This window comes from Balaenoptera ricei, chromosome 11 (assembly GCF_028023285.1).
Source record: "Balaenoptera ricei isolate mBalRic1 chromosome 11, mBalRic1.hap2, whole genome shotgun sequence".
Lineage (NCBI taxonomy): Eukaryota > Metazoa > Chordata > Mammalia > Artiodactyla > Balaenopteridae > Balaenoptera > Balaenoptera ricei.
The window spans coordinates 100,168,076-100,194,975 of NC_082649.1; the positions used below are offsets into that span (position 1 = coordinate 100,168,076).

Here is a 26,900-nt window from a genome sequence, read left to right on the forward strand (position 1 = left end):
ACTCAATAGCTGGCTTTAGGGTATCTATAAGTTGGCTTTGTCACTAATTGGTTGTGTAACTTTGGGCAAGACCCTTTCCCTCTGTAGCCCTGATGCCTCTGCTGTCTATTCGTTTATTGATTAGCCTCTGCCTGGCAAAGGGATGATTTTACTGCTGACGAACCACAACGCTAGTCACCCTGAGTGCTGAATATGTGCCAGGCCTTGTGCTAAGCACTTTCCACTTGCTAACTCATTTCATCCTCACAGTAATCCTATCATCTCCCCCAGGAAACTGGGGCACAGAGAAGTTAAGTAACTTGTTTACAGTCACACAGCTAGTGAGGGATTTGAACCCAGGCCGTCTGGCTCCAGAGTGTGAGCTTTAACCACCACCCAGACATACCAGGGGCCTCTGCTGTCCCTTCCACACTGACGGCCATCAGCCCCCAGCGAAGAGAACCGTGCGGCCAGGGTTCTTTCAGGGAAGCCCCAGAAAGAGAGGCACAAGGGTTCTAGGATGCCAGGGTTCAAGGCACAGAAGGGGACACTGGTGCCCGAGAGGTAAGTGACTTGGCCGGTTTACAAACCAAGGATCCCGGTTCCCAGGTCCTTGAGCTCTTTCCAGTCTTGGCAGATACACTTTTTCCCCAGGCGGACTGATGGACCCCTGTCCTTTAAGCCACCTGGATACAGCCTCATTCAACCACATCTGGAAATGAATTTTAGCTTTGCCACCGGTGCTGTGAAGCACTGCCTAATTGAGCCTTATCGCTGCAAAGATGTTTCGCAGCCCTCCTGGCAGATCCAAGAACTCCTTTTTACTCTAATTGCATAATATACATCTCAATTCAAGCCCATCTTGCAGGGCTCTGCCCACACGGCCACCCCCATCACCAGAAGCCTGTTCTGGGAATTGCCCCACTCCCCTCTCTGCGGGACGAGATCATTAACAGCATCTCAGTTATTTTAGGAAGGCCTGGGGAACAGAATAAAGCATCGTCAATCTCCCTTGATTCCCAAATCGGGGCTGGGAGGCAGGGGATGGGGTGGGGTGGGGAGAAGACAAAAACGCCATCTTTTCTGGCATTCCCCCGCCCCCCGCTCCTGCCGCCCCCAGCATCCTCTATCATCCATCTGCACGCTTTCTCCTGACCTACTTTCTCCTTCTGTCGGTGCTGCCTCCCCAGCCTGCAGCTCTGGGCTGATGGCAGGAGTACCTGCTCAACTGCAGGGGAGGGTGCAGTCCTTGCAGCCCCAGTGTCTAGAGGCGGGAGTCACCTCCTCCCGTACCCCCCACCAACCTTTGGCCCTTTGCCGCTGACTCATGCTCTTTTCCCAGATTCGATAAAGCTTCTGGCACTCCCGCCACCCAGCCTGATCCTGAAGGTTCAGGCTGGCTCAGGAGCCGAAGGGAGAGGTCAGGGCTAGGACACGTTGGCAGGGAAAGCAGAAAAGCTCGGCTGCTCACCCAGATGCTCACACTGTAGAAATGTCCTACATCTGGGAGCCGACTGAGCTCTGGATGGACAAGTTTGTATTTCTCTTCATTCAAATACTGGTTAATTACAAAAAGGCAACCTGTGCTTTTAAACCAATCAGGGGTTCTAGCATGATGCGTCTAGGCAGCTGAGCTGAGACAGGAATATGAGAGTTTTTCTCAACAAAGCTAGTACTACCACTACTATTACTAACAACAATGTCGTCACCAGTGGTAGATGGTGTAAATGGCCACAATTAGTACCCTCTCTGAATCCACGCCCTTTACAATGTGACTCTGAAGTTCCTCCCATTAGAGATGGAGTCTATTTCCCTGCTGCTTGAATCTGGACAGGCCTCTCGACTCGTGTTGGCCAATAGGATGTGGCAAAATGACAACATGAAGAGCCCAGATTAGCCTGCTGGAGGAGGTGGACCACGCAGAGATGAACCATCCCAGCCGAGGTCATCCCAGGTCAGCCTAGAGTCCTGCCAAGGTCAGCAGAGTCGTGCATGTGACCCACCGCAGATACACGAGGACATGGTCCCCCTGTTGAGCCCAGCCTGAACTCCTGACTCACAGACATGTGAGCTAAATACACAGTCTGGTTTTCAGCCACTACATTTTGGAGTAGTTATACAGTAAAAGCTAACGAATAAAAAGATTTTTTTTTTTTTTTGGTAGGGAGGGCAATGACAGGGTCTAAAAAACACAATTAACAGCAATCTTTTTTTTTTTGTCATGCACACAGCATAGCTAAGTCAAAGAGAAACAAGCTGCTTACTATCTGACCACCCAAAATACATCAGTAGGATTTAAAATTATGCATCACATTGCTTAGCCTGCCCAGTACTTCTGTATCGCCCCCTGGACGCTCCTCCCTCTGGTGGAGGCTGCACCACTTACCAGAATCTTGGTGGTGTAGGCGCTGTTGATGGCAATGGCGCTGACCAGCAGCTCCATGGTTTTGGCGTTGATGGAGCTGGGGTCGGGGATCTCCTTGTAATGGACGTCGCCCACGTAGGCCTGCACCACCGTCATGCGATTGGTGGTGAGTGTGCCAGTCTTGTCCGAGCAGATGGCCGTGGCATTGCCCATGGTCTCACAGGCGTCCAGGTGGCGGACCAGGTTGTTGTCCTTCATCATTTTCTGGGGGAAGGGGCAGGTGAGATGGCAACAGTGAGGAGAGGGAGCTGGGAGGCAGGGTCACGGTGTAAACACGCAGGAAATGAGGCAGAGCTGCCCCTTTGCTTCACACATGCGCGAAGGTTCTTGGTTGCTACAGCCCCTGTCATCTGGACTCCTTTTCTGTGTGCAGCCCTTTCTCTCTCTCTCTCTCTCTCTTTTTCTCTTCTTTTTAATTATACAAGGCATTTAAAAGAGTTGATTAGTTGACTTTATTAATTTGGATTACAGAAGTAATCTGTATTCTTTATGGAAAAAATAGGGAAAAGGATGATAAATGAAGATTGGGTCCTTTCTGATTACTTCAAATAGTTTCCTCTTACACCCTAACAGAAATAAATTCCTTATCTGGTTATGGGTTTTTTCAAAGGTACCATCTTTCACTGGTGCTTGGTTTTCACTGTCACTTTGGTTTCACCAAAAGTGAATAAATTTAAGTTATACATATGTTAATAGACATAGGACACTACCTGGAAATAAACAAAATATTAGTGTCATTATTTCTGGGTGGTAGATTTATAGAAGATTGTTATTGCCTTCTTTTAAAAATCTATAGCTTCTATTTTTCTACAATGAATACATACTATAACTTGTGTAATAAAAATCACAAATTTCTTTTAAATATAGATACACAAAAAAAGAAAACAAATCAACCATAATTCTACCACCTAGCACTGATACATCTTACATATCAATATCCTTTCTTTTTAAATTTATGACAAAAATGAAATCCTACTCTACATATGATTAATTTTCTTATATTCACTGTCCTTTCTCTTTCCCAGCATCACACTCCTAGCTTCTTCCAGGTTCTCAAGCAAATAATGCACATAAAGTGATTCTCAAGGAACCACCACTCTTACTGCAGGCCCTTACAACATAGTGACCCTCTCTGGCAAGGACGGATGTGAAAAGGTGCATTTAGCTAAAGGCTGAGTCAGATGTTGTTCTAGTCTGTGCCTAGGAATCTGATTTCCTTTATTCTTGCTCCTCATTATAACTCTTTATACCAAGGGTAAAAAAGGAGTGCAATTAGAATAATTTTATAGTAGGTCATGTTACTAAAAAATGAGCATTGGTAGAATTATGTGCTCTTGCAGTTTCTCTTATCATAACCTGTGATAATAGTAACAATAGATGTATGTTGAATGGATGCATTCAGCAGCAATTTGAGTTTGCAACATACTTCACAGTTTGTAAAGTTCTTCCGCACTTATTTTCTCGTCTGATGTTACGAGGATCCTATGAAACCTTCAAGGACTCTTGTACTCCATTCTGGCAACCAAAGAAGCCAAGGCAAAGCAGCTTGACCAGGATGACACACCTAGTGAGGGTTAAAGCTGGCATTTGAACCCAGCTCTGTTTAACCTCACAGCCTGGATGATTCCATCAGGACTCTGCCCATCTGTCCTCTGTGAAGAGGGTTCGTCTCTGGGGCTTAAGAATGTATAGGCCTGAGCCTCCCAATATGGTTGCTACGTGAGGCTCTTGAAGTACTGGAAACAGGGCTGGTCTGATGTGAAATGTGCTGTAAGTGTAAATTACACATCCAGTTTTGAAGACTTATTATGAAAAGAGAAATGTGAAATACCTCATTAATAACTTGTATATTATCAAATATTACATGTTGGCTTGATAATAACTTGGACATATTAGATTAAGTACATTATTAAAATTAATTTCACCTGTTTCTTTCTGATTTTTCTTTTTAACGTGGCTACCAGGAGATTTAAAATCACACATGCAGCTGACATTATGTCTCTATTGGACAGCGCAGATCTAAATGGTCACCGCTATTCTTTTGATGACGGCTCCCAGGGGCTAGGTCCAGGCTCAGAAAGGGGAGAGTTTGCCCCTCTTGGGTTGGGGGAGCTGTACTAAGTACTAAGTTTATCACGTGACTGTACAAGTAACACTACCTAAGGCAGCTGAAGGCACAGGTGCCAGAGATACAAACTACAGGTGTAGAGGCCTAACAGTGTCTGCATGGGAAGCCCCGACATCGAAGCTGTGAGACTTTTAAGGAGACCTCGAGCTCAACTGGGTGGCTTGTGGGGTCCTGGCTCACGGCAGCGTGAGGTCTCCATCTCTGGGCCCCAGGGCCCCGATCAGCATTAGTGCTGTGACCTGTTTGGGCTTTGGTTTGTGGGATGGAGTTTCTTCGAGAACCCCAAAACAAGGAGATGATAAGGGCGGTATCCTTTACACATAGCTGCCACTTTCTGGCACCTGCCCTGAGATCTCTTTTCTGTTTGAAATTACATCGGTGAGCCCAGCCCACATTCCAGCTTGGAAACTGACGCTCATCGTGCCCTCTGGCGGCTCTGCATTCTTTGAGCGAATGCCTTGTTTTTAAACATGGCCTGGCCTCTGCCGTGGCAGGGACATCCTGGACTCAGGGCCCTGGGAAACAGGAGCGCAGGGCCTTGCTCTCCTAGGTGGGGGAAACCACGGGACCAAGGGAAAATGATGAGCCCAGGGTGTGAGGACCTGGGGGTGAGCCAGGCTTGAAGTGTCCCCAGGAGGGTCAGGCGCCCAGCGCTTATGAGATGCCAGCCCCTTACCCCAGCGTTTGGGCTCCACCGACGGCCATGGGCCTGGGAGCAGAAGGAGGTGGGGCTCTGCCATCAGGGTGGCGTTTAGGAGCACCCCCCCAGACCCAAGGCATTCATGGGCCTACTTGCCCTTTATTGACCTGCTTTTAAAACTTCATATTTTTAGCCCATCTCCTGAGAGGAGGGGGATTTTTTTTTTTAAATAATAGAAGCTATTGTTTTTATTTACTTTTTTAATTAAAAATATTTTTTTTCTTTTTTAAAAATAGTTATTTATTTATTTATGGCTGCGTTGGGTCTTCGTTGCTGCGTGCGGGCTTTCTCTAGTTGTGCTGAGCAGGGGCTACTCTTCGTTGCAGTGCACGGGCTCTAGGTGCGTGGGCTTCAGTACTCGTGGCGTGTGGGCTCAGTAGTTGTGGCTCACAGGCTCTAGAGCGCAGACTCAGTAGTTGTGGTGCACAGGCTTAGTTGCTCCGCAGCATGTGGGATCTTCCCAGACCAGGACTCGAACCCGTGTCCCCTGCATTGGCAGGCGGATTCTCAACTACTGCGCCACCAGAGAAGTCCGAGGAGGGGCTTTCATAAAACCAGACATCCTTTTTATTTTAGGCTTATCCCTTTCAAACTTCAGGGAGCAAACTCCGAGATTAGTCATACAAGTACTATGGCTACAGCGGGGCCTAAGGCTGCAATGGCCAGGCTTCTGCCTACGTTTGGTGGGACGGGGTGGGCGTGGGCCTGTAGGGTGATACCTGCATCTAATTTATTTTTTTAAAGTTGAGTTGATTGTCAATGTTTAAAAATCAGGAGAGTTTATGTTAAGTCCAGATTTCTGGCTTCTCTTTGAAAAAATGTGAATAGCTGGCAACACTGGACCCCATCCCTACAAGGCGACACTTGGCTGTGCTGAATAACAGCTGTCCCCTTAGCCAGGGTGTGGCTCTCCTGGAGGCATGTGAGTTTCAGCCTCCTGCATGCATTCTCTCTCCGAGCTTCCACCGTCCCCACTCCCTCTACTTGGCTCTTCTCTCAGCCCCGGCACTGGCTCCGCCGGCCACCCCACGGACCCCCAGCTGGGGGCAGCCGATCTCAGTGGCATCAGCTGGCCCGTCCTGCTCTCCCCTCCTCACCTTCACCGAGTAGGCCAGTGAGATGGTGACAGCCAGAGGGAGCCCCTCGGGCACAGCGACCACCAGCACCGTCACACCAATGATGAAGAACTTGACGAAGTACTGCACGTAGACGGGCGTGCACTCGGGCAGCCATGGCTTCTTGTTGACCACGAAGGTGTCCACGGTGAAGTAGAGCACCAGGATGATCACCGTGATGGCTGACATCACCAGGCCTGTGACACGGGTGGGAGGAGACCTGTCAGGGGATTTGCTGGGGGTGCGGGGCCCCGGGAAGGGAGATGTGGACCAAAGCCTTGGCTCAAAGGGCTCTGGGGTCAGGCAGGCCCTAGCTCACACCCCAGCTCAGCTTGTTGGCCTGGGGCAAGTCCTTAATCCTTAAAGAGCCTCAGTTTCTTCCTCTGTACAATGGGGATGCATATTTATTTCACATGGTTTTGTAAGGATCAAATGCGATGAATGCATGTAAATTGCCTAGTACAGTGCCCGACGCATAGTAGGTGCTGAGTGAGCATGTGAATAAGTAACTACTTGCACGGTGCCCTCACACATAGGATGTGCAGAGGGTACCACTTATTTCCTCCTGCCTTCAGGTACATACTATTTCCTATTCCAGGAACTAGGGACACAGCAGTAAAGAGGACAGAGTCCCTTTCAGCCCTTGGGAAGCTGAGATTCTAGAGGGGGAGGCAGACAAGAAACAAACACACGAACAAGATAATTCAGATACAGATAACGCTGTCAAGAAAAACTCCAGGATGACGTGGTAGGAAGTGACATGGGCCGAAGATACGAAAACAACCCAAATGTCCATTGACAGATGAATGGATAAAGAAAATGTGGGCTATACGTACAATGGAATATTATTCAGCTTTAAAAAGAAGGAAATCCTGCCATTTGCAACAACATGGCTGGACCTGAAGGGCTTTATGCTCAGTAAAATAGGCCAGACACAGAAGGACTTATCTGCACAATCTAAAATAGTCAAACCCATAGAAGCAGAGAATAGAAGGGAGGTTGCCAGGGGCTGCAGGGAGGGGAAAAGGAGAGTTGTTTTTAGTGGGGAAAAAGTTTCAGTTATGCAAGATGAGAAAGTTCTAGAGCTCTGCCGTATAGCATAGCGCCGATAGTTTAACAATGCAGTATTGTGCACTTCATAATTGCTTAAGAGGATCTTAAGCGTTCTTACCCAAAAAACAAAAACCGAAAAAACCCATGAAAGAACAGAAGGGAATTTTTGGAGGTGGTGGATAAGTTTAGTACCTTGGTTGTGGTGACTGGTATCATGGGCATATGCATATGTGGAAACTCATCACGCATTAAACGTGTGCAATTTTTTAATATATAAATTATATCTTAATAAAACTAAAAAGAAAAAGAAAAAAAATGCGACATGGGCTGGTAGATCCAGTGGCTACTTTAGCTAGGGTGGCCAGGGAAGACTTCCTGGAGGAGGTGATATTTGAGCAGACAGAGGAATGATGAGCAGCCAGCCAGGTAGTGACCTGGGGGAATAGTGTTCCAGGCTGAGGAAACAGCAGGGGCTCGGGGAGGGGAAGAGACTTGCCCGAGGCCACAGGCCAGGGAGGCACTGTAGAATTAGCACCTGCAGGTGGCTACTGGCTGCTGGCAGGATCTCTTTTGCCAGCCCCGTGCGCCCAACTACCCCCGTCTGCTGCATGTGCTGTACAGCTGCCGCTGAGGCTGCCCACACCTGAAGCCTCTGCCAGAGGAGGATGATTGCTTGGGCAACTGGCGTCTCCTTGTCACAAAGTGCCTGGGAGTGCACCCAACCCAATTCGGTGGCCAATATCCAATGGCTGAGGTGGAGGTCCAGAAGCCCAGACACCTTGCTGCAGGGCAGGTCAGACCCTGCAGAGGTACCATGCTCCAGAGCTCCCCGTAAGATCAGGCGGAGACTGGGATTTCTCCAGAAACCCCGGCTGCCTCTGCTTCTTCCTGGGCTCTGTTGCATCCCTGACCCTTCACGGGTCTCACCTGAGAGCACCCCGCCAGATCCTGTGCCCACCCACGTCAGGTTCTGCTTTCAGGGACTTCAGCCCAGGAGAGAAGCAGAGGTGGGACTTGAACCAGAAGTGCTCGACTCTGAACTCCATGCCTGGCAGAGCTGAGTAGGGGAGGGAGATGAGTGAGGACTGTGAAGGCCACGGGGTGGCTCTCGTCGCTTCGTTCCCTGCCCTCCAGAGCCACGTTTCCGTGGAGTTTTCTCCGTGGCGGGGATGGAGGAAATCCCTGGACCCATCACTGCCCCGCCCGCACCGCCAGCTGCGGAGACACAGAGCCGGCTCGATCCCTGTCTGACAGTTGCAGAGGCGGGAAGCCAAGCTCCCAGCAGCCGGGAGCTGTCATCAGGCCCCCAAGTTTAAATATAGACAGTCAAGCCTGTAATTTGCCTCTTTTCTCCACGCTGTGGTGCCTATAATTAGAGCCGGGAGACAGCCATGGAGGAGCAGGCAGCCAGGTGGGGAGGTCTTGGCGTCTGCCACATCCTTACCCGGGAGGGGAGGCCAAGGCCGTGTCAGGCCAGCAGGGCTCACCTTGTTTCCAGGCTCGGCTTCCGGGGCAAGAGGGGCCGTCATCAGCCATCACCTGCAGCTACTAACTCGGGAAACCCGGCTTGTGCTGGGGCTCAAACAAGGGGCTTCTCACCGGGCTCCTGGCACTGCCCTCCACTTCTTCAATCTTTCCTCTGCACGGCAGCTGGGCGGTCATCATACAGCTCAACTCCGTCCCTGCCCTCCCCTGCTCACACCTCTTCCAGGGCTCCCATTGTCCTCAGGATAAAGCCTGCATTGCAAACTCCAGGCCCTACAGGGTCTGCCCCCTGTCCAGCCACCACACCTGCCAAGTGCTGAGCGCCTGTACGGGTAAATAATCTCCTTTACTCCTCATAGCAACCTGTGAAGTAGGGACTACAGGACCCCAAGTCCACAGACCCGAGGCGGAGGCTCAGAGCTCGGTGAAGGTACCTGCCCAAGTTCTCAGAGCTGTAGCTGGACAAGAACACAGGCAGGCTGCCCCCAGAGCCCATGCTTTTACCTTCACTCTTCTGCCTAAGTGCGAATTGAGTGCCTACTGTATAAGGACTCAGACTGGTTCTGTGGCAGAGAAGGGTGGGTCTCGCGCAAGCCCTCACTTTGCAGAGGAGGTAACTGCGGCCCAGGTCGGGGCAGGGCCCTGCCTGGGGTCCCCCTGCACGCCCCGTGTCCCCCCTGTGCCATCTACCGGGGCCGCGTGCTCACCCGCCTTGCCGATCTGCACAGCCAGCTTGGTGAGCTTGCCCTGCAGCACCGACTTCTCCTTCTTGTGCATGTTGGCCTTCTTCTTGTCGTCAGTGTCGCCGCCCTCGGCACTCTTGAGGGGCTGCATCTCCATGGCGGCTGCCCCGTCCTGCTGTTTGGCTGCGGGGGACAGAGCACACGTGCACACACACAGACACAGACACAGACACACACACACACACACACCCAGGTTAGCCTGCAGGGTGGGGATGTTGGCACCCACCCAACTGCCCAGCGGAGCACGGTGAGGCCCTCACTCCCCAGCCTGGGTCCCCGCATGGCCGGCACACAATCCCCGTGATGGGGGGTTGGTCTCTTCCTGCTGGAGACCCTGGTCCCAGGGCCACTGGCTGCCTTGGACCTGGAATTCAGGACACAGCAGGGAGTGACAGGGCTCCACCCTGGATTTCCAGCAGGAGTGGGCTAGGGTCCCCCCTGGGCCTGAACAAGCCCACAGACCCTTCCCCCAGTGGCTCCTCAATTTCTCCACATTCAGACAAGACTCAGGCTTGGGCTTTGCCCAGTTGGTCCCTGGGCCATGTTGCTGGATATTAAGTAGTCACTAGACAGAAGGGACACAAAGGGGGCTTAAAAAGTAGAAGAGAGTGTCCTCATCCACAGGTGTCAAGCTCCTCCTCCTTCAGCACAGGCCTGACTGGTGGGCCTGGGGCCTGGACCTTTAGCCCCTAAAGATCTCAAAGACCCAGCTTCAAGTCTTCAGCTGAACGGGCAGCATAGTTCAAAGGCTGGGGAGAAGCTGGCTTGTGGTGGCCTGTCCTCAACAGGTACTGCCTCCATTTGACCTGGCACCATGTGATCACAGCTACCCACCCCCCCAAAGGTGTCAGGCGCCCATAGGCATGGACGTCTGCCTCTGTTGTGGCCCTCAGAACCGGCGGGGAGGGGCCGCAGGGACCACAGGTTAATACAAAAGGGTTACCTTTGCTCTGGCTGGCGTCCACATTGCCATCCTGCATTTTACCTACACGACAAAGAATTTTAACAGACAACAGAGAATCAGACAACACACGTTGGTCACCATGAAGACGCAACAGGGCCACAGACATTCATGTCAGATGGAGGGAGGGCCAAGCCGGCTCTGCCCTTCTGTGCAGGGACGCCGGGGAGGCCCCTGAGACAAGAGCAAACCCGTGGTGGCTGCAGGCTCTCTCTTGATTCTCTGGGGGCACAGAGAGAGCGCTTCTGGGATTATTTTGGCCTTGAGCATTTTACAGATTAACCGGCAGCCTTTGAGGGTAAAGGAACCATAGCTGGCTGGCAGGAAGCAGAAGGAGTGGGAGATTTAAGGTCCCCAGTGATTAATTTGGAATTTGGTTGGTGCCTTTTGTGGGCTGAGAGGAGGCAAAGGGAAATATGTGAGAGAGAGAGAGAGAGAGAGAGAGAGAGAGAGAGAGAGAGAGAGGGAGAGAGAGGGAGAGAGAGAGAGAGAGAGAGAGCGGTTGATTCTAGAATGGGGAGGAGTTCGGTCAACGTGTTCCTTAGTTTCTGGCTCCAGGAGGGATGATTCCACTTTCTCCTCCTCCTGGTGAAGGGGTGTGAAGCCACAACATGGAGAACCCCCCCGCCCAGCCTCACTGAGAGTGACTCAGGCAAAGGGTGGGCAGGGGCTCCCCAGCGGTGGGCTCTGAGGTGCCCACAAGTGTCCGGGGGCCTGGTGGCAGTGCCCTGGCTCCCAAGGGGAAGCTGCCGACCCCTCCCCTCCACCGAGCTGTGTGCTCTTTAGTCTGGGTTGACCAGCTCAGGCCACAGCAGACAGGTGAAGTCTGGCTGGTGGGATCCCCTGGGTGCCCCCAGCCCCCCACCCCAGCCCTGCCTATCAGGGCCAGATGCTGCCTAGTGCTGGGCCCGGGGCTCCCCAGCCCCTGACCAGGGCCGCCGGGGAGGCCGCCTGCCCAGCCTCAGCCCACGGCGTGCGGCCCGCGCTCACAGGGTGGGAGGCACTGGTGACGGCCGCCTGGCAGCCAGACACCGGCCTTCACTTGCTGGCACTGCAGGGGTCGGGGGGCACCCTTCCTGTCCCATGGGCTCACCTCGAGCTTTGCCCAATGGCTCGCCACCTCAGAAGGACTCTGAGAAGGTTGCCCCCCCGCCCCAGCCATTTGCTGAGAAGGAGATGTTCACAGCTCAGGTGCCAGGCACATACATGACCACCACAGTTTCATCTGGGCCTCACCACATCCCTACCGGGACGCTCCACATCACACCCACTGACAGATGAAAAACTGTGGCTCAGGGAGGGACACTCAGCAGGGTCTCTGCCAGGTCTCAGCTGGTAAATGGAGAGCTGGCCCCAAAGTACATGCACATTTCTGCCCCCATCGGTGAGAATGCAGCCAACCCTAGTCCCCTGAGCCCAGGGGAAGGGCAGGCGTCGAGGCGGCACTGGTGGGACCGGGCTCCTGAAGCTGATGTTTCGAAACCAACTAGCCGTGTGGCTTCACCTCTCCCAGCCTCGCTTCCATCTCTGTAACCAGGGGTGGCCACGTCGCCTCCCCGGAGCTCCTAAAAGTTGCCGTAGTGATAACCACTCGCCCAGCAGCCTTTGGCAGTTTGCAAGTGTCTCCGATCTTGGCAGTTTTCCTGATACCCTGCAAGGTGGGGCGGGAGGGGTTTTCATCACTCTTATTTTACAGATGAGGAAACTGGGGCCGAGGGAGGTTCAGAGGCAGCTGTCATTTATAGAGCATCCTGACGACCATCCTGAGGCTGCGTGAGAAGTTCCGTAAACACTGTCATCCCCACCACCATATCTGTTACAGGTGACTCAGAGGGGAGAAGTGGCTTCCTGGATGCCAGCCCCGCACCATCACTCCAAGGTCAGTGCAGGGCTCTTCCCACTGCCTCTCCCAGCGAAGGGTCAGTGACCCGCCTGGGGTTTAAAGAGAAAGGTCCCCGTTGCTCTATTGTAAAATTCTTTCTACTGGATTAGAAACAAAACAGAAAAAGGCTTTTTGGAACCAATAGGAATTAAGTACAATAATTATTTTTATTTTTAAAAATAATTTTACTAACTGGGCTAAAGGGCACCAGAGGACTCCTCTTCAATAGTTTGGTGTTAGATGGCACAAAGGGGCCTTTATTGGCATTGCATATTATCAGATGCAATAGCCCGCATGTGCCCATCAACCAAGCTAGCAATTTCCTCTTTTATTTCCATAGTGACCACATGGCCAGAAAAATAATCAACAATGCATATGTTTGAGGGAGGGAGCCATATCCTGGGGGTGCTTTGGTGCAGATGGCCTGGTTTCTCAGAAGCAAGGGACTCATCTGGGGTTCTCCTTAGCCAAATGGGTACTCGCCTGGCCCTGGAACTGTGGTGGGACGTTGCTCTGGTCCCCCATGGGACGTGGAAGATGGGCTGTGATTCAGGGGAGCTGAGATGGAGGACAGGACCCAAGATGGGGAACCGGGGTGGAGACCTGGAGGCCCCTCTGCATCAGATGCTAGATGCAGCTTTGCCAAATGGGTCTGTCCTCTCCATGCACTGTGAGGGCCATGGGTGCAGAAAGCTTCGATGTGGAAGGTCCATGGTGAGAAGACCCGATAAACAAGCTTAGGGGAGACACGTCCTAAATAGGAGACCTGGGAGGTGTCACTTCCCTTCCCTGTGCCTCCATTTCTCTCTCTGTGAAAAACAACAATTTCAACCAAGGTGATGCTTATGAAAAGCACTGCAAAGTACCTTGTTAATGTCCAGAGTTAAGAGTGATGTATAATTAATCAGGTTGTATTCTACAGTGATATATCAATAAATGTAAAAGAAATAATAAAATAAAAATGGCAATTATAATGCCTCCAAAATGAATGGAACACCCCTACCTTTCAGTTGGGAGGGGCTTGGTGGAGTGGAGTGAGGGGGACATCCTGCCACCTGAGTGTGTTTTCCACGTCCAGGTCATCCTGATTTGGCTCAGACGAAGGACGGGAAAGGAACAGTTAATTCTCTCACTCACCAAGGCTCAGCTTAGCACCCCTCAGCCTTTAGTGCACTCTGCCTGGAGCCTGGAAAGCACGTTAGAACGCAGGTTCTCATTCAGTAGGTCTGGGTGGGGCCTGAGATTCTGCATTTCTAACAAACTCCTGGGAGATGCCCAGGCTTCTGGTCCTCCGACCACAATTCGAGTAGCAACAGCTTAGAGTACTGGTTCCAAAGTATAGTTTGGGGGCCTACCAATCCCACGACATTAAGCCAGGAAAGGTCCCGCAGCCAAATCAGCCTGGGAAACCCTGCGTGGCTCTGTAACTCTCTCCACCACACACAGCACAATCAAGGCTGTCCCTCTGCAACAAGGAAGAAACCAATTTTACCCAGTGGGTTCTTAAACACCTTTGACCACAGGATCCTTTCCTTGGGCAGGGGTGTTGGTGGTGGGGAAGACTTCTTAACATCCTTGTGAAGTTTACAAGACATCCGCAAGAGTGGCACACACTTGACAGCCAGGTAGGCCTGGGTTTACATCCCAGCTTTGCTACTTTCTAGCTCTGTGACGCTGGACTAGTGTCTTGACCTCCCTGAGGCTCAGTTTCCTCATCTTTAAAGTGGGGACAAAAAACTCTGAATCACAGGGTTATTGTGAGGATTCAATGAGATGCTTGCAAAGTGCCTGGTGCACAGGAGGTGGTTAAGGAATGACAGTTCCCCATCTTTTCCTGCAGTTTTTCTTGGGACACTTGGAGTTTTCTGCTACAGTGGCAAGTGAGGCTGCCCCTTTTTTGGGACCCACCAGTCTGGATGTGGTCTATATGTTCCCCGAGCCCAGCAGGCTTGTCATCCTGGGGGAAGCAGGATGCCACTTCCTGTTTCCTCCCTGCCACCCCTCAGCCCCCCACGTGGGTTTGCCTACATTGGTTCTTCCTGTTATCTCTCGCCACCCGTCCCTCACACATGACACCTCCCACACCCCAGGCTGTCCTCCTTTCTCCTCCTGTGCCTGAAATAGACCCATACCCGAATTAGCCCTTCTTGGCGAGGCCCTGCTCACAGAGGAGTCTTGCCCAGCCCCTGACATCTGCGGGGGGGTGCTTCCATCTTTGGTCACTTTGAATCGGGTGGTTCACCCAGAGGTCTAGGGCAGGGGATGGGAGGATGAGGCCGGACCAGAACTCCATGTTTTCCAGGAATGGTGAAGAGTAAATGATATAATGGATGAGAAACCCGCAGCCAGATGCCTGGGATGCGTGACGCTGGAAAAAAGAAAACTTTCCCTCCCCTTCAGTTCTCCGGGGCAATGGTTTCACGACCAAGCCCTAACAGCTCCCAGGAGCAGTCTGGGTGACTTTATGTCAACTAATTTGGGTATGGGGATGTATCTGAGAAGATGGGAGGGTATAGAGATAAGAAATCTTGGAGGCAAATGAATGGAATTCCTTCCTGCCTGTGTGTCAGGAGGTTAAGATGCAGCTCCCAGGTACAGTGGCAGCCCTCTGCCCCCACCACTCATCCCCGAGGAGGCCAGTGAGAATGCAGAGACTCAGGACAAACGCTCCAGCACAGGCAACAGCAAGAAACACCAGTCCACATCCCAGGGACAGAACTAGGCCCGAGCCCAAGCGAACCCCCGGCCCGTTCGCTCCGTGAGAGAGAAGAGAAAGAATGTCTACCAGTGGCTCAGCCATGCTACGGGGCGGGGCCCAGGAGCTGAGCTCTGGCCTGGGTCCCCCTGCCTCGAGGGAACTGTCGAGTCGAGGACCGGAGCCTTCAGTGGGGACCCAGACGCCAGCTTCAGCCTAGGTCCTGACCCCGGGCCTTCTTCCCAAAGCCAGGGCCAGGAACGGGCTTAGGAGAGGGCCACACCGGGTGGGACGCTGCTTCTTGGGGGCCAGATCTGAAGCCAAGGTCATGTCCCTCTTCCGGGCTTCACCGGGGGTCGAGGGCCCAACAGGAGCCAGTGCCATCGTGGCAGCCATGAGTGGGGGCAGAGCTGGGTCCCCGGTGGTGGCTTCTCTCTTAAGCGCCTGCCCCGTGTGAGAGGACGACCGTCCCCGAGCTGCCCATGCACATCCAAGTCTGTGCCGTCCAGAAGAGGGAGAGGCAAGCCCAGAGTTGAGGGTGGGGGAGACGCCCATCCAACCGAGACCGAGAGCTCGCCCTGGGAGTGGGAGACGTACCATTGACTAGGCTGGTATTTGCACTATCTGTAGCATTTGAACCTGCCGCACCATCAGCCGCTGCGGGGGTGGGAGGGATGGAAAATGCAGTGTGTCACGATGGAGAAAAGCAACAACGCAGGACAGCAACAACAGTCGACATGAACCAACTTGCGGGAAATAAGATGACTACATTCTTAAAAAAACATCTCCGCTGGAGATCAAGAAACTCAAATTTGGGGGTGGAGGTGAAATGTTCCCATAGAGATGCCACAGAAGTCGGGGGAAATGAAATACGGAGGATGATCAATGTGGTTACGTGGGTGGCACTGTTGGTGGAGAGGTCTGGACCGAGGCACCCCCTTGGCCCGACCAATCAGGCGGGTGCCTTTCAGAGAGGGTTCTATGAGAGGGTTCTATGAGAGGGTCTGGCTGACCATCAGGGCCAGAGGCGCTCATGGCCAGGAGTCGACTCAAAATATTCAGCAAGCAGTGCAGTGCGGGCACTGGCCATTCTGAAGGGGTGTTTGCTACAACCATTGCTGTGTCCCGGAAGAACATCTGTCCATGGCAGTGACTTAGGATTCATGCCCTTGGCTCAGGCTACTGCCCATGGCCAACTCCTCCTTCCCTAACTGGCACTCAAAAGACTGCCTTGGTGACGTCCATAGGAGATGCCCCACCATTTAAAAGGTGACATCAAGCATGTTGTATTTTGTGCATGAGACGGAGAAGGTACTAGCGAGTTTTCCTTAATTTAGGAATCAAAAATGATACGATATGCTCCAATTCACTCTTGCTGTTTTTTCTTGTGGTGGGGAAACGGGTTCTGTGGGAAGGAGAGGGAAGAGATGCCGGGCAAGGTGGCTGTGCTGTGAGGCGAGGGGAAGGTGGGATGGGCTCTGTGGGGTCACGGGGCGCTGAGCGGGCACTGCCTGCCACTCTCGGGGCTGAGGGCGTGTGGAGGTAGTGGTGGTGCCATCTGCACTGAAAGCCCTGGAAGGGCAGGTAGGCAGACCGGGGTGCTGGCCGGTCCCGTAGGGCTGGCAGTGCACGGGGGCACAGTGGAGGTCTGGTGGGGCAGAGCCCCCAGCAGTCAGGTGCCCCCTTTAGCTGTGTGCTGGGGGTCTAGGGCCAGGGCTCAGGGGTCAATGGCTGCTGCTATTTCTAAAACCCCATCTACCCTGAGGGGTGTCTTACTGTACCTGGTAGCTGAAGGCCATCCCCCTTCTTCACACCTGTGTGATGATTTTTGAGACATGTTAATGAATGAGAAGCACATACACACGCACACGCACACACACACACACCGGTACGCCTGGGGTCATCCTGAAACGGGAGGCTCTAAGCAATGACCCTGGTGGAGGTGATGGAATGGAAGGGCCGAGGGGGTCCAGCCTGGCTGTGCTGCTCGTGGGGGCCTGAGGGGCTGGGCTGCCCTCCCAGATTCCTCCGTCACGTCCCCTCCACATCCCACCTCTTCCTTCTACACTGATGTCCCCATTTCGTCAGAGTGCAGGTAAATGTTCAGCAAGGGACTCTGACCTGTGCTTTGGGGCAGAAGAGGCCTGTTTCTTTACTGGCATTTTAAGAAACACCGGTCTGGCCCATGGGAGCTTCTGGGTGCTTCTGCCCCTCACCCAGGCCCCAGTGAGGCCAAGGAAGTGGGCAAAGTTGCTGCAACCTGCCAAACTGCCCGCACCTGGGGCCACAGCTGGCCATAGCTGCTATGTCATTGCGTGGATGCTGTCCTGACATGCTCTGGGCCCCTTGGCCAAGACTTGGTCCTCAGTTTCAACCTCAGCTCTCCCAGACCACAGCTTATTTCCATTGCTCCTGCTGGTTGGGCCATCATAATCTTAGGGGTACCCCACCAGGAAATGGGTTTTGCCCCTGGGAACAAGTAACCTTTGATCGTGACCCAGACTTGGTGACTGGCTGACCTCTGAGAGCCGGAGGGAGGCTGGGTGCCCCTAAAACTGAAGGAGGGGTCATCTATGATCTCATCTCCTTCCCCTGGACTCCAGAAGGTCTGGGTATTGGGCCCCTCCTCTGGAGCTTGGGGAAGGAGACAAAAGACCGCAGATGTGAGAGAGGGGGGGTGTCCCCGAGACCGAGTGTGAGTGTCAGGTAAGTAGTCAGCTGTTCTGGGCCAGAGGCTGGGCCTTGGATTTGGGCCTGGTCTGATGGGATTGGGGCTCATGTTTTCCAACCATCCCTCCTCTGCTCTGAGAGGCAGCTGTAGCCCAGGCCGACAACCTGCTGCACCAAGGGGAGCCCATGGAGTGAGGAATCTTGTTTGCAGGGGGAGGACAAGACAGGGCGCAGCTGAGATGGCAGCTCTGGGGACAACGGGGAGGGGCTCACAGCAGTTGATTTGGAGGCACACATTTGGCCACCTTCCCCAGAAGACCCACTTCTGGGGAGAGTCTATACTGGGTGAGTGTGCAGCTCTGCTCAGTGGAGTTAAGAATAGTGGAGGAATTCGCCCAGGTGGGGATTTCTACTCAATATCAGGGGCGATGATGGGACCAGGTCACACTTGAGGCTGGAGACTCAAGAAAAGGCTCAGGACCCTTGGCCTGGCCCAGGGGGAAGGCGGGCCCCCCATGACATGACTGGACAAGACAGAGACTGGAACGAGACCCTGGAGATGGAACAGACAGAGCCTCCTAGCCCAAGAAGGGCCTTGAGGTTACAGGAGGCAGCTGTTGGCACAGGGTATGGACATAAAAGGCACTCAATAACTATTTTGTCGAGTGAATGAGTCAACAAAAAAAAATGTGGCCTTAAGAGCTCCTTTTCTGGTCCACAAGGGGGTTGGGCTTACCTTTCTTGTCTTTCTTCTCTTCCTCCTCACCGCCGGCCCCCAGCAGGGTAAAGATAATGCCGGTCTGAGAGTTCACACCCACGGCGGTCACCACCATCCGTCCAGAGCCCTCCATCACATGAGTCCCTGGGGAAGGGGACAAAAGCCAAGTTACCATTGCACGGCCCAAGCCCCCTCCCCCAAGGAGCGGAAGGAACTCGGTCTCAGTTGACTCCAGGCAATTTGCCTGCTGAGGTCCTAGGGCACCGCCTACAGTTAAGGTTCAAAGTGTGTACTCAAGGTGGGTCCTTTAAAGATGATTTCACCTTGGGATAGTGCTGTGATGGGCCTGGAGCTCAAACACTGCTATACCTCAATTTTTAGGCCCCCAGACAGCTCAGGCCTACCACCTCCTACCCGCTCCTAGAGAATCCCTTCCTCTCTCCTCTCTCTCCCCTTCCCCCTCTCCCAGCCTTACGGGCCAAGCAGGGACCACTCTCTCTTTTCCTTAATGGTATATCTAGAACCAGACCTCGTTCTGCAACCAGCAAAAAAAAAAAAAAGCCAACTAAGCCCTGGACAGGACTGCTTAAAATGGGGTCCACCAACTTCCCAAAGATCTGGGGAAAGGATTCAGGGCTCTATGAAGTTGGATGAGAAAACAATGACCTCTTTATTTTCACAAACATCAAACTGAAATTTAGCATTTCCCTCTATTAAGAACATAGGCAATAAACCCCAGGAGTGTCAGTGGTGGCCACAACACCATTACATATGTTACAGAAATCATGGGTTTTTTTTTTAATATCAGTTTATAGCTGTTGCAGACACTTTTTAGGCTTATCCTTATTTTACAACTAAGGCAATTATTACACTGACTGCTGGATCTTGTTATTCAGTGTGTTAATAAAGAAGCACATATGTTACTACACCACACATTACTTCTTTTTAAATTACTTTAACTATTTCAATATAATTGGCTTCCTTTGTGATCCAGTGTATTTTATTTTACGTATTTCAAAGCTTTATTCCGAATAGGGGTGGCCCATGATGACCTCAGACCTCCCCAGGGGTCTGCGGTGCAAGAAAAGTTAAGAACTCCTTTCCTAGAATTTTAGATTTTTCAAACTGGGTTCCCAAGGGTCCTGGAATTCTTTCAGGGGGCAGGAGGGGAGCCATGCGGGCAAGGGAGGCCTTTGGTCAGAGTGGCCCCAATTTTATTCATCTTTGGGGTTTCTGTGTCAGCTTTTATTTGACAAGAGGGCACTCTGCCTAGTAAAGAATCTAAATAAATGAAGTTTAGCCTGTCAGGTGCTCATTTTTTCCGATTTTCATTTTTACCACTCTGGCTAGAAAGCTCTCTACAATGCAGCATACAGTTTCTCCTTCAGCAGAGAACTAACAATCCAATCCTGCCTGGTGCAGGGTCTCCAGCCATCCCCAGGCCACACAGGAAGAGCTATACCGGGTCTACCAGACAGACGGCCACGGCCACGGCCACTGACCCCAGACACTACACGGCCCTGATGACTTGCTTCTTGAACTCCTTCTGCTGTTGAGAGATTTTCCTTCTTTCCCCTCAAGATCGATGGTCATTTCCTCCTGTTTTCAGGCTCACTTGTCACTAATGGCCTTCTGGTCTCCCAATTTGCTTCAGACTTGAAGTCTAGGTGGACAAACTCATTAGAATTGTATCTAAAATAAGAGTCAAGAGGTTCTGAGTCAGGGCAAGAAGCACTTTCCTTAAAGCAAGGAATTTATTTTCACTTTTCAAGAGGTTTCACCCACCCCTTCCCTTTCCTTCTGGGATCTGAGAGATGTCTTGAGATTGTGTGTGTACGTGTGTGTGTTTGCACACGGGCCTGTGTGCGTGTGCATGTGTGGTGTTCCAGCCTCTTGGCCTCCAGGATCTCAGGATCTTAAAATGCTTTACAGACAGACAGATACCCTCCAGTAAGTTCCTTTGAGGTGGTAAAGGTTGGTCTGTCCATCCATGATGGGTAAACCAAGTCATGAAGGCTCCCAGAGGCAGCATGGAGCCCAGCAAGCTGTACCAGAACCTGGGTTCTCAGGTGGTGAGCTCCTTAGCTGGTTCTCTGCCCATTCCCAGGCTCTTCTGTCCCCAAGCAGGGAACAGTGGGGACCACGGAATGAGCTCGGACACTGACTCCAGGCCGATCAGCCCAGGCCTGGTATCTTCCCAACACAGACAGACCCTGAAGCACACTTACCCCACAAGCGGCACAAACAGGGAGAACCTGGGCCCAACTATGGGACTTTGGGAACTACAATAACTTGCTGACAAAATGCTTTCTCATGCACGGGCTCAGCTTGTGTGGGAGCTGTCAGGATGGACTGTTAAATACCAGCAGTATTAGACAGAGGAGGAAACTGAGGCCCAGAGAGGTCCCACGTGGGTGAGGGTGGGGTCACTGTAGATCTTTAAAGGTGAGGGTCGAACACACTTCAGTGCATTCACAGGGCGTAGATGGCAGGGATAGTAACCGGTGCTACCTTCTGTAGGACCCCTACTCCGCTCCGGGCACTGTGCCCTAACCCTAACCCTAATCCTTCACTCGCAATCATCTCATTAGTCCTCATACTGGCCCTCGGTCGACAGAAGAGGAGAATGCGGGAGAAGTGGCTTGTCCAGGGTCACCAGCTGGTGAGGGACCGAGCCCTTGTCCGGTTGGTCACATATTGCTCTTCCCCAGGAAAAAAGGCTTCACACTCTGGTCTCAAACATGTCTGTGAAAAAGTTGGCTCTGCCTGGGTGGCGATGGAGAAGCTGTTCCCCACCTCCCCAGTCCTGGGCGGGATGGAAAAAGACACAGGGGGCCAATTTCCACCCAAGATAATCAGACCCCACATCACCTTCTAATCTAATCACTCCCATCTCAGCAGGGAGCTGGGGGCCCTGCACTGGGAGGCCAGGGAGGAGGGAGGAAGGAGGAGGAAGCCAGGGAGGTGGCCTCTGGCCACAACATGGGGACGCGGGGACATGGGGTGAAGGCACAGCATGGCCCCCACCCAGCCTCGCTGAGCCCTGGGGAGTCCTCCAGGCCCCAGCATCAGATGGGCCAGAGAAGTTGGGGGCATCAAACTCCCCCTCTGGTCCTCCCTCCCTCTGTGCCCCAGCAGCATGCCCAGCCTTGGCTCTGACCACTGCCCCCCAGCTCAGACACCCCCCATAGCTCCCCAAAGTCCAAACACCTTGGTCAGCAACCCCTGGGTCAGACCTCGACCTTCTTCCGGCCCTTGGCCACTGGTTCCCACGCCGCACCCTCTGCCCTGGGAGCAGCACAGCTCACTGGGCCTTTCTGTCCAGCCCTGCTCCCCAGCCCCATTCCCACCTCTGCTCACATAGTTATCGCCGCCTGAATGCCCTTCCCCCACCTCTTCTCCAGACCCTCCTCCTCAAGGCTCAGGACAAATGCCTCTCCTCTTAGGTGACTTCCCTGACCCCAACAAAAGGACATCACCTCTCTCCTCTGGACTGCCCCCCGGGGTTTCCCCTGGGGGTGCCTCCCAGCCCGGTGTCCCCACTAGCCTGTGAGCCCCTGGAGAGCAGGTTTGAGGGCAAGTCCTCTCCTCCTGCCACAGCGGAGGCTTGTAGCTGGAATCCAGCACCGTCCTCCCTGCTACCTCCTTTTTTGTATTTCCCATGGTGGACATGTATTACATTGATAGTGGAGAATGCACACACCCTCAATAAGCCATCTTTATGGTTTCACAAAGGGTCAAATTCATCCAGCCCAGCCGTCCTCCCCACACCTCCCTGGGCTGCCCCTCTCCCCTACCGGGACCTCACAGCCTGGCCGCCCCTCCTGCAGGAGGAAGGACAGAGCGGACCAGGTCACCCCAGGCTGCCACTCCCCAGCTCCAGGATCCCCTGCAGGGGACAGTGTTTAACCCCAAGGGCTGCAGCTCCAGCAGTGGAACCAGAGGCATGCAAGCCATGGGTCTTTGGGTGCGGACAGAGATGAGAACCTTTTGGGGACGGGGGCCCTGGCTGGGCCTTGCACCAGGCTCCCAAGTCCATGGTCCCTTGGGTACCATCCTGTAGCCTTCACCTCCTTATGCTCCCATGGAGCCCCTCAGAATGCACAGCATGGGGGGTGGTTGATAGAGAGGACCCTAGGCTGAGGAGGACGGGACCTGGGAACAAGTCTCGTGTCTGCTTCTGATGTGCTGTGTGACCTGAGGCCAGCCCTCTCCTCTGTGGACCTCAGTTTTTTCCTCTGTAAAATGGGGAGGTCTGGCTTAGGTCACCACCTCTCAGGGGTGAAGTCTGGGCACCCTAGGTCCCAAGGAGATGAGGGCCACTCCTGGGTTGGGTAGGGCAGCCTCCATTAAAAGGCAGCATCTCGGGGAGTTCTGGTGGGCCAGCAGAGGCCTGAGCAGACAAACTGACCACGTGTCACTCCCTGCCAGGGCCACGCTTGTTCATGGGATGGACAAGGGTGGTGGAGTCCAGCTCTGTGCCGGGCTCTGGGGCCCAAGGGGCCTCTGGTGGTCCCTGCCCTCCAGGGGCTCACAGTCTAGTTGGGGTTGAGGGGAGCAGACAGGCACACACATCAGCAACAACACAGGACAACAGAGACCCAAGGGTCCCTTGGCCGGCGGGGGACACAGCCCAGGCAAAGGGGGGAGATGGGACAGTGTGACGGCTGCAGATCAGCTGGGCTGAAGCTCAGGGCTCGTGAAGGGAGGGTGGCCTGAGTGGAGAGCTGCAGGGTTGGGTGTCTCCTCGGGGTTCAGTAGGGAGCCGCCGGAAGTATTCTGGGGGGAGGGAAGATGAGAACTAATATTTATGGAGGTTCCCCATGTACCCCGTACTATCTGAGCCCCTTTTCCCACTCGGTGGCCACAGTCCCCAGGTGAGGTCATTATCATCACCCGCATTTCACAGGGCATTGCTGGGGCAGCCGGGTGGCTCCCGGCTCCTGTTCTCTCTCCCTTGCTGGGAAGGCTTGTGCACAAAGTCAGAGGCAGAGCTGTTTGGGGACACAGTCCCCAGGAACAAGAGGGAGGCAGGCGAGCGGTGAGGGAGCTCTGTCAGCATCTAGCTCCCACCCATCCGTCCATCTGTGAGCCAGAAAGGAGCTCGGGCCCAGGGAACATTGCGGGCTCCCACCAACGGGACGGCCTGTCCTGCCCCACCTGAACCTTCATCTCCATTCCCTGGAGATGACTTCTGTGGCCTCTGACCTGGCAGCTGAGTGTGGGCCAGAACTTTCCCAACTGCAGGCTCAAAGCCCATCTCTGCCTCAGACTTGCTGCAGGCCTGGTCCAGATGGCATCTCGGGGCCAAAGCCTCATGCGATGGCAAGTGGGGTGCACGGAGCCCCAGTTGGCAGAGCTAGAGGAGCCTAACTTTACAAAATGAAGCTTCTTAGCCCAGAGAGGGCAAATGGCTCACTGAGGTTGCACAGCACATGAGGCACAGGTAGGGGCTTAAACCCAGAGCTCCTCACTCTCCTGGTTTTGACTTCCTAAGCCTCTCTTTGGACAGGGAGAGGGGAGAGGTCGGACCTTCTAAAACGTCTTTTCCTGGGGGTAGAGAAGGGAAGAGGGGACGCAGGCCTTCTCTGGGGATTATTACCTGCCTCTAGCACAAGCACCAAGCAAAGCCAATGCGATTCCCATGCCAGACGCGGTTCTGTCATCATTATTGTTATCAACGCAGTTAATAACAGTAATAACGCATGCTCACAGAGCATCAGACAGTCGGCAAAGCGTTTCAGGGCCCACAAGCCCGTCCCCCTCACAACAGCCCTGTGAGGTAGGTTTTAGTGCAGGCACAACCCCAAGCCCCTCCGCCCACCTGTGGCCTCTCTGGCTCAGAGAGGTTAAGCGATGGCCCAGGGTCACACAACTGTGAGCGGTGGAGCCGGGACTTGAACCCGTGCTCTATCCACTACACCCCGCTGCCTCTCATGGAGAAGAGGCAGGGTAGTGTAATGGAGAGAGCGCGGGCCGAGCGGCACACTGGGCCTTCCTGCGGTCACGGTGTTGTCCTAGGCTCCCTGGTGGCAGCGGCAGTGGTGGCAGGTCCGGCTCCCCGTGCCTGGCCTTCCGCTCGGCAGGCAGGGTGGGCGGCAGGCCCGAGAGAGTTTGTCGATGTCCTGGGTAACCTCATGCTGTTCATGCTCCGGTTCCAGGGGTGATGGAGGAGGGTGGGCTCCTGCAGGGGGCCGAGCCGATGGGCCCTGCTGCTTTTGAGGACAGTCCCCACCCTGGCCCGCTGGCCCCCGTCCCTTCCACAGCCACATCGATGGTGCCTGGTTGTTGGTTTCCCCGTGGAATTCGCTATAAGGTGCTTCAAACAGGCCACGCCGCTGGGTAATGAAGTCACGGGGTCCTCGGAGGCGAGCTCGCGTGTGGGCGCTAGGAGGCTGCAGGGCTGGAGTCTCGCTCTGGCCCTGGCCTCGGTGGGGCTTTACACGCCTGCTTGGGGCCTCAGTTTCCCCAGCTGCAAATCGAGACCAGACCACGGTTCTCTAGGGATCTGTGAGTCCCCTGACAGGCTGTAAGGTGACAAGTCTGGACATTTACTTCTCATAAGAGGGATTATTGCTTTCACGGGACTCTCATGGGGGTTCATGACCCAGGCGGGTTAAAAACCACTGGCCTTCCAGGAAAGGCAAAAGAAGGCTGAGGACCTGCTCTGTGTTAAAGGAGGCTGAAGAGGCAGGACATCTAAATGCCACGTGGCATCCTGTGCTGGCTCCCAGCCTGGGGGACACTGTGGGAACAGTTGGCACACGTGAATATGGATGGTATGTCGGGTATCAGTACTGCATCAATGTTTCCTGAATTGACCGCTGTGCTGTGGTTACGCACAAGGATCCCTTTTCCTGGGAGACACACCTGAAGTAGGAAGAGGCCCTGATGAAGGAGAGAGTGAGGCTCCTGAGAGCAAGGGCGGCACGATGGCAACAGCAGTTGAACCAGAGGGGAGGCCATTCAGGCGTCCATCGTACTAGTCCTGCAACTTTTCTGAAAGTTTGAAATTATATTAAAATACAAAACTAAGAAAAAAAATAGGCCGAGGTCAGAGTCTGTATTCCAGGGCCCACCCATAGGTTGCCTGACCCACACAGGCTTTTGAAAAATTGGAATTTTTACGTCTTAAACATCGGGAGATTGACCTGAAAAATCTGAATCTCTTGCTCCCCTTGCAGAGAGTGGACTTCGCAGCCACACAGGTGGCACGTCCACAGGCAGCAGGGGAAGCACGTGAGCGCTTGGTTTGGTGCCCACGCTCCCCCTGTCTCACCCCGTGGACGTGGGGACCTGCGATTCCTGCATGTTTCTACTCTGCCTGGGCTGAAGCCACTGCAGACATGGGCCTGTGTCTGCCTGTCTGTCCTGGGGGACGAGCTCCAGGCCTCTAGGATTTTCTTTGTGCCCTCAGCTTTGGAGACATCTGAATCTTTCTGAAGGCTGGTCTGCCCCCATTTGTCAGATGGGGAGACTGAGGTCCTGACGGGCAGAGGTCACAGCGGGAGCCAATGCAGGGCTGGAACCTGGAGGTTCTGCCTCCAAGGGCTGTGTTCATTCCACACCACACAGCATCTCACACGTGCACCATTCATAGAGGACAGTCACATCTGTCCAGGCATGTGGTCCCCACAACAGCCCTGTGGGGTAGGCAGGGGGGAAGGGCTCCTCACTGGCTCACTGCACAGACACAGACGTGGAGGCTTAGAGAGGAAGGGACCTTTCCAGGGTCAAAGGTCGGGCATGGCAGGCCACCTGATCCAGAACTGAGCGTTCTTTGCCTTCCTCTAGGCTGAGCCAGTGTGCCAGATGCCACGTGGGGGTTTCTGAACTACCATGAGGACCCTGCAGGTGCCCCCAGCATGGTCCCTCTGTGTTTTCTGAGGGTCATCTGACCAGAAGGCCCAGCAAAGCCACCAGCACAGGGGAAGGGTCCGAGATATCTGGTCATGTGAGACTCCAAATGGCAGTTATGCAGGGTTCAGAGCACTGGGGAAGACAGCAATCCAGGGGAACCGCCTGGAGAAGGCAGGCTCGGGCAGGCTGAAGGTGGGGAGGAGCTGGATGGTGGAGAGACGGGGCCAGCCCAGAGACGGGGAAAGAGGACACATTCAAGGAGAAGGAAGGGAGGGGAAATGGACATGTAAGCTGAGGTTACTCTCCCATTTTACAAGAGAGAGAATGGAGGCTCAGAAAGGGTAAGAAGATTGTCCAGGGTCTCCCAGCCAATGAAGGGCAGAGTCGGGATGTGAACCTAGGCTATTTCACTCCCAAGTCCAGGCTCCGTCCGAGGAACAGGGAAGGGAACCAGCCTACCGTGAGCATCCCTCCGGCAGCACTGTG

The 26,900-nt window shown here is 53.7% G+C and overlaps 1 protein-coding gene across 5 annotated transcripts in view; it reads right to left on the reverse strand.

The window, feature by feature from the left end:
- The window catches only part of ATP2B2 (ATPase plasma membrane Ca2+ transporting 2), a 352,425-nt gene that overhangs the window by 40,284 nt on the left and 285,241 nt on the right, over positions 1–26,900 (reverse strand). For all 5 annotated transcript variants that reach the window (XM_059940372.1, XM_059940370.1, XM_059940375.1 and 2 more), the window contains 7 exons: positions 18,573–18,698; positions 16,948–16,980; positions 15,764–15,823; positions 10,572–10,613; positions 9,593–9,751; positions 6,330–6,544; positions 2,366–2,608 (listed from right to left, as the gene is read on the reverse strand). In XM_059940372.1, the coding sequence (XP_059796355.1) occupies positions 2,366–2,608; positions 6,330–6,544; positions 9,593–9,751; positions 10,572–10,613; positions 15,764–15,823; positions 16,948–16,980; positions 18,573–18,698 (878 nt within the window). The remainder of the gene's footprint in view (positions 1–2,365; positions 2,609–6,329; positions 6,545–9,592; positions 9,752–10,571; positions 10,614–15,763; positions 15,824–16,947; positions 16,981–18,572; positions 18,699–26,900) is intronic.